Genomic DNA, 7,898 nt, shown 5'->3' with positions numbered 1-7,898 from the left:
ATCATGGAAAAGTTTATTTATTTCCATAATTCCATTCAAAACGTTAAACTTCCATAGATTATAGATTCAGGGCCCACAACTTAAACGATTTCAAGTATTTAGTTGTTTAGTTGTACATAATTTGGGCTTCCAGCTCATAAAACCCACGAAAACAGGATTTCAAAAAATTTGAATAATACATGAAATCACACAGTAATTACACAGTGATACCATGGTCATTGAACCAGGTTTTGGTTCTTTTGGCAGTGTGGGCATGTGCAAATCCTGCTGGAAAATGAAGGAAGCATGAAGTGCTCTGAAAATGTCCTGGTAGACGGCTGCGTTGACTCTGGATTTAATAAAGCACAGTGGACCACAGTCCTCTTTTCTGATGAGAAATTTTGCATCTCATTTGGAAACCAAGGTCCCAGAGTCTGGAGGAAGAATGGAGAGGCACACAATCCAAGATGCTTGAAGTCCAGTGTGAAGTTTCCACAGTCTGTGTTGGTTTGGGGAGCCATGTCATCGGCTGGTGTTGGTCCACTGTGCTGTCCACTCAATGCAGCCGTCTACCAGGACATTTCCAGAGCACTTCATGCTTCCTTCAGCAGACAAGCTGCATGGAGATGCTGACTTCATTTTCCAGCAGGATTTGCACATGCCCACACTGCCAAAAGAACCAAAACCTGGTTCAATGACCATGGTATCACTGTGTAATTACTGTGTGATTTCATGTAATATTCTAATTTTTTGAAATCCTGTTTTCGTGGGTTTTATGAGCTGAAAGCCCAAATTATGTACAAATAAACAACTAAATACTTGAAATCGTTTAAGTTGTGGGCCCTGAATCTATAATCTATGGAAGTTTAACGTTTTGAATGGAATTATGGAAATAAATAAACTTTTCCATGATATTCTAATTTTTTGGAAAGGGTCTGTATATATTATATAAGGTGTGACATAGTTAATCTGGTTTATTTCTTCTACTTTTTTACTTTGGCTAGTAGAAGTTCTGAATGGCTGGTAACTTAAAAATTTAGAAGCCAAATTGGCCGGAAAGGGAAAAAGTAAATTTCAAACCCTGTTTACATTTATGAGAAAACATTATATTTACAATGGCATGCTAGACATGTTAACTCCAGCACCTCTTTAACTTCAGCTTCAAATTTCTGGCCATCCACTAGTAGCTGCTCCGTGCTTGCCAACAGGTGTCCCAGACGATCCCTCACGGTTTTCCGTTTTCTCCTGTACTCGCTGTCTTCATCGGAAAAATCCGCATCCTCCCGGGTAATGACATCTTCCAGAAGTCGCAGACACTCCTTGAGTGCAGCGTGCAGGATAGATATTTTTTCAGCATCTGACAGCTGAGGAACCAACGGAGGAATGGATACTAAATAATCTCCGGCAACCGGTGAGGACGGCAGTGATTCACTGTTTCTCTAAATGGGAAGACAAAAGGAAATGAGTTGTGGTTACAAGGAATCGCCAGATGGAAGAAATTGTAAACAAACATGTAGTAAACATGATGACAGTGAGTAAGAGCAGCAATTAAAAATAATAAAAGATAGAGGCAAGTAAACTTATTCCTTATACAGTCAACGCACAATTTCCAAAGGTCACCTAAACTTATTTAAAACTCCCAAAAAGTTGCTAACTTTTTGAAAAGACTATAAAAAAACTCACTCTATTTTAGCCTAAGCTTTAGCCTGAAAGTCTAATGCCCAGTGAAGCATGTAGGCTAGTTGGCATATTATTAAGTCACTAGTTAATAATGTAGCACCCTCTGAAGCCAGGCTGGTCCTCAGCAGAGCAGCTCAAATTAGGGTGAATAGTGAACGGATGTTGGTTGCTCACCTATTTCAAAAGAAAAAAGACTCCATTACATTCCAAACCGCTCCCACGAGTCAGGCTACTTTTCCCAAAAAGCAAGCCGAAACTTTAAAGTACGTTTGAACATTCATGGAAAACAACAAGGAGGTGGTGGACCTGAACAATTTGGCCGGTAACCAAAAAAAAAAAAATGTATTACTGGAACAATAACCTGATCCAGAAACACATTCCCCTGCACGCACCGGCAAGTCTTGGATAGCACAGACAACGCTGTCACTCCTAACAGAATTCATTTGCTGCCTCCTCCACACATTCTTTTAACTTGCTAAAATGTCATGATGTCGCAGACTTCAGTTTGCGTCACACACCACCAGACCATACTTAGGAAAGACTCAACAGTTAAATATAATAATCAGATTACTTCTGTATAAATCTGAGACTCACGTATGCCTCCAGGAGTTGAACGCATTCCTTATGAAGAAGCCGGGCTAGAGCTGCGGTTCTCCCTGCGTGGCCCCGCAACCCATGACGACCGTTTGCACCTCTGCCAGCCATTTATACTCAAAAACACCTACTATTTGAAAAATAACGTTTGAATCAACAGCAGGAATAAATCAGCATGTTCTTGTGTATACTATCCCCATACACTACCGTGGGCTGCCTATAGATGTTGAATGGCGATGTTTCACACTCCTTATATGTTCGCAGTTATTTCACTGTGTCCAACTATCTCGCAAGACTTCCAGAAACGCTGCTCACCCCTTTGAACTGAAGATGTAGCTCTGAATTGCCCGTGACTCCGCCTCCTTATGGGAACGTGGTGCGTTTGAGGGGCTGGGAATGTCAAGACGGAATTTCATTGGCCTAGAGTTCTTCATGGACCCACCGTGTAATACCTATGCAAACTGGAAAATATAAACAAATAAAAGGAAAAAACACTCAATAGAGCTGTGTGCTTTAAGATCAGGATCATTTTCGAGCCTCTGGAATTTCCTATGGGTTTTCAGAAAAGCAGATTTTGGTTTATGAGTAAAATTAGGAATGTGGTTTACGTTCCACACATTACAGAATTAATCATACCTTAAATGTGAATTATGATGTTAAGTTTTTGTCTGTTGGATTATTAGGATGGTTAAAGTTTGCAAATTATAGGCAAAACTTTAAAGAAATCGTACAAAGAACCGAGTCCGGAATTCTGAGGACGTATTAATGTAAAAGCTGATTTATAATTCTTTTTATAAAGGAAATACACCAATTTATGTTGTTGCAAGTTGCTTAAATTAAGTCATGACAAGATATAAATACAGAAAAACTATAGGCTACTTTATTAAAAAACCTTTTGTGAATGGCCATTTTAATTCTGCCTAAATCTGCTGTGCTTTCTGCCTAAATCTGTGGTCGGCAGCCTTTTTGTTACTACATAAACACGAAAGGAATTGAGGTCAAGGAAGTTTGGTATAACAGGGTGTTATTTCACTTTTCTGTTTTTCTAAGCTTATCAGTGCCTTCAACTCCCCTTTTTACAATAGGGGACGCCAGGAAGTGTATAAAAAATAATGAATATCTTTCTGTAACTCATGCGTCATTTATGTGTGTCTCAAACTTATACAATAGTCCCATATTTGTCTGATATGGGGAAATCTACACCCATCCATTGTGTGATCTGTAAAAAGTGAATAGTTGGATCAACTAAAAAAAATTACTTCAATTGGTAACACCTAAAGAAATGAAGTTTTCTCAACTTAAATTATCACGTTTTATCGTGAAAAATCTGATAATTTAAGTTGAGAATTTTTTTTTTAAGTTGATCCAACTGTTCACTTTTTACAGTGTATAGTGTCAAAAGTGTTGTTGTTAAAAATACCAGGTGTGACATTAATAGAAAACATGGACATTGTAAATTGTGCATGAATTTTATTGTGGAAATAAATTTTTCAGAATTACTTGCTATAATCCTCCTTTTATGCAAGTTGTAACATATCAATATGCATATAGTTATCCACAGATTTTGTCATTATCTTAAATAATAGTCTGTGATGTATTGGTCTGTAAACTGGTAGTAGAGTATTTAGAGTTCATAGTCTGAGGGCCCTATTGGAGGGGTCTCTTGAATAGGCAGTGAACACATATTCCTGCATAACTGTTGTACCCATTGTCTTTAATACATCCCTGCAAATGACCAAATAAAGTGACATTTATCATTTAAATGTATCTTTTATTTTTGCATATGTGCATACTATTAGTCAGTCAGTGGATGCATATTAAGAGCTGCATGTGAAACATTTTTTTGCAGCTTCACTATAAAGTTGCTACAGCTGTGGAAAAGTGATAGATCAGAACATGTGTCTGCTTGCAGACTGTGCATGAGAGAAGATATAGCTATGCTGTTGCCATATTCCTTCCTCCACTGATAACAGCTGCAACGAAAACGCTCATCTTAAACTTTCAAAATACATTTCATTGTAACACTGTTCATTTATTGGATCCAGTATAGATGGATAATATGCTTCTTCTGTATTAGATGAATGCATCCTGCGAGCTGTTCCGCAAAGTGGTGGGGACAAAATAGTCTTAGTAAAAAGTGACATGTCCCATGGAGACCAAATGATGCCTATGTCCATCACCACATTAGGTCTGTTTGAAAAGACTTGTATATCCCAGTGTTATTTTAGTATTATTTATACGTTGCAGTAATAATTAATATTTTGATTTGGCTTTTATTTCATATTTTCAGTAGGCCTACTGTTAGGCTATTGTAATAATGTGGTGGTAGTTGAAGGCACAAGACAAAGATGAGGGTATAACACATTTACTGGTAAAACTCAGACAGGATAAACACAAACACAACTAACATTAACGAGAACCGACAAGGGACTGAACAGAACAGGGAGTATAAATACACAGGGTGAAATCAGGAAACTAACTAGACACAGGTGGAGGAAGATTAACTAATCAGGGATTAACACGAACAGGTGCAGACAAGACAGAACATAATTGTGACAGATATGTGCTTCGCCATTTTTATTAGATTTTATTTTAAATAATTTTTCTATTTTAAATTTTATTTTCATATTTCAGTTTGTTTAATTTTAGTACTTCAAATTATATATATTTTAAAATCTGATAAAACGTTTTCGATTTTTTAATAGCCATAGTTTTAGTTAACAATTCAACACTGATATTGAAATCCCCAGTGTGAATCTGTAATTTAGTGCATTTGTTTAGGCACGTTGTTCAGATTTTAAAATGTTAGGTATAAACATTACCTCGCCTGGTTTAACCCCTTAAACCCTAACCGTCCCGCCGGCGGGACGCCACCCCATGAAAAAAATTCATAATCAAACTACTAAGCAACCACTGAATGATATGATACAAAATAGGTATCAATCTATCAAAAAAAGCTTAGAATCTCAGCTTTTTAATGCACCTATACATTTTATTCAACTCATAAAAGGTGCTGAGTTATTCCTTTAGAACGGATTATACCGCCGGAGGGCGCCACCTAGCTATGGAAAAAATTAATTGTCATATTTTTCAAAACTACTGCATTGATCAACACAAAATAGGCATCATTTGAAAGCTTAGAGTCTAAACTTTACAATGAATGTAGCCATTATGATTATCTCCAAAGTAGTGCTGAGTTATTTGCTGATAAAATGATTTTTTTTATATATATAATTTATGAGGAAGGGGAAATTATTATGTACTGCAATGTGTCAAAAACACCATACTGCTCAGATAGTCATGTGTCAATGTCATTTGAAAGGTCTCAATGAGTAGAATACAACAAGCATAATTGTTTCAGGCTTTTACTAAACTTGAGCAAGGTTTTTGTAAAATAAGCCCCTCAAGAGACCCATGGGTAAACCAGATATGGATGCTGAATTTTAGACACATTTCCGCTTGTAACTTCATGAAACATGCTCCGATTGTGGAAAATGACACACCATTATTTACAGCAGATGCTTACAATTAAAACGAGTCCAAACTCAACGTAATCCATCACTCAGAACTAAAGATACTCCTCATGGAGTTCTAATACACAAAAAATACACAAACGCACATAGCCAAGCGAGGTAGCTTAGACTTGGCCTTTTTACTCGTATCTTCATGAAACATACATCGATCATGAAAAATGACACATCGTTATTTACAGCAGGAGCTCACGATTAAGAAGAGCCCAAACTCATCAATCACATCTAAAGATATTCTTCATGGCGTTCTAACACAGAAAATACCAAAGACGCACCTAGCTAAATATATACTCATGAAGCACTCACGTTTGGTTTTCACTTATAACTTCATGAAGCATGCACATATCGTAGAAAAATGCACATCATTATTTTCAGCAGACTCTCATGATTAAAAAGAGCCCAAACTCAGCATAATCCATCACTCATATCTAAAGTTATTCCTCGTGGAGTTGTAACACACGAAGCCACAAATGCGCACATAGATCTTTATTATAGATGTAGCACTTATGTCGCATTCTAACTCATAACTCAATGAAGCATGCATCAATTGTGGAAAATGGCACATCATTATTTACAGCAGATTGTTAAGATTAAAAAGAGCCCAAACACACCATAATCCATCACTCAGATCTAAAGATATTCCTTATGGTGTTCTGACACAAAAAAAAATACCAGAGGCGCACCTATGAAGTAGCAATAGCAGTGATGCTATGTTGTTTTGATGTGACGTTTCAGCTCATAACTCAATAAAACATGCATGGATTGTGAAAAATCGAACATCTTTATTGACAGCAGATTCTCACGATTACAAAGAGCCCAAACACAACATAATCCATTGCTTTGATCACGAGATATTCCTCACGAAGTGATGCATACTTGGCTAAAAAACAAGTCTCTCATCCTTCTGGGGAGCAAAGTGTTTTCCAATTTTCCCGGAACCGTCCGCGCTCGTTTTCAAATGTGGAATAACACAAAATATGTATCATCTTAAAGTTTAGAATCTCAGCTTTTTAAAGAATCCAACCACTTCAATCAACTCTGAACGAGTGCTGACTAGTCTCTCTAAACCGGAGTGTACCGCCCGCGTGCGCCACCCATGGCGCCACCTAGCTGCGAAAATATTCATTATCATATTTTTCAAAAATATTGCCTTGATTCAAACAAAATTGGTGTCATTTGAAACCTTAGAGTCTGAACTTTACAGTGAATGTAGCCAATTTGAAAAACTCCTAAGTATTGCTGAGTTATTTGCTGATAAATATTTTAAAAAAATCATAATCTATAAAATGCGTTTTTGTACTATGTACTGCAATGTGTCAAAAACATCATACATCTCATGAAACATTAAAAAAATCGTTGAAAATGGCACTTCATTTTTTACAGCATATTAATACAATTAAAATGAGCCCAAAATTAACTTTATCTATTGCTTTTATGATAAGATATTCTTCATGGTGAAACACTATCAAAAATGCCCATGAGGGGGCGTCAAGGTCTCAACAAAAAGGCTATCTTTTTTTTTCTTGCTGTAACTTTTGATTACTTTTGATTACCCATCACCACAAAATTTTATCCAGATGCAGCTCATATGTAGAGGGACTTCCCCAAAAAAGAATTTTCCTCCTACCTTATTTCCTTCCTGAGTTATACCATGTCAAATAAGAAAGATATGCATTATCATTATAAAAAAAATATATTTTTTGTCTTTTATCAGCAGTTTCTCGGCAGCAGAATGTACAAATGTAATGTAATTTATATTTTCAAAAAAATTGAAAAGTGTTCTTTCAAACGATACCTACCTTTTGACTCTCCTTGCTATAGTTTTGAAGTTATGAGTCTGTAGTTTTGTGTATGTCACTCAGAAAACTCATTTTTTTTATTGCTTTCCAAATGTGCGAGGACTAAACAAAAAAGCTACCTTTGTTCCAAATGCTGTAACGTTTGAGTACTTTATGCGATCACCACAAAATTTGATTCAGATGCAGCTCACATTTAGGGGTACTTCCCCAAAAAAAGAATTTTTCTACTACCATATTTCCTTCCCAAGTTATTGCATGTCAAACAAGAGAGATATGCAAAATCATAATAAAAATTATGTTTTTTTTTTTGTATTTA

The 7,898-nt window shown here is 36.4% G+C and overlaps 1 protein-coding gene across 3 annotated transcripts in view; it reads right to left on the bottom strand.

Moving 5' to 3' along the window:
* The window catches only part of cntf (ciliary neurotrophic factor), a 4,500-nt gene extending 1,884 nt beyond the window's left edge, over nt 1-2,616 (bottom strand). The window contains exons 1-3 of one of the 3 annotated variants that reach the window (XM_079848380.1): nt 2,461-2,616; nt 2,254-2,383; nt 1,125-1,418 (exon numbers count right to left, since the gene is read on the bottom strand). In XM_079848380.1, the coding sequence (XP_079704506.1) occupies nt 1,125-1,418; nt 2,254-2,364 (405 nt within the window). In that variant the 5' untranslated portion in view covers nt 2,365-2,383; nt 2,461-2,616. The remainder of the gene's footprint in view (nt 1-1,124; nt 1,419-2,253; nt 2,384-2,460) is intronic. The other 2 variants (XM_079848379.1, XM_079848381.1) reach the window with 2 other exon arrangements.
* Nucleotides 2,617-7,898: the final 5,282 nt, after the last annotated feature.

This window comes from Squalius cephalus (assembly GCF_949319135.1).
Source record: "Squalius cephalus genome assembly, chromosome: 2".
Classification (NCBI taxonomy): Eukaryota; Metazoa; Chordata; class Actinopteri; order Cypriniformes; family Leuciscidae; genus Squalius; species Squalius cephalus.
This window is presented reverse-complemented; position numbering and strand designations above follow the sequence as displayed.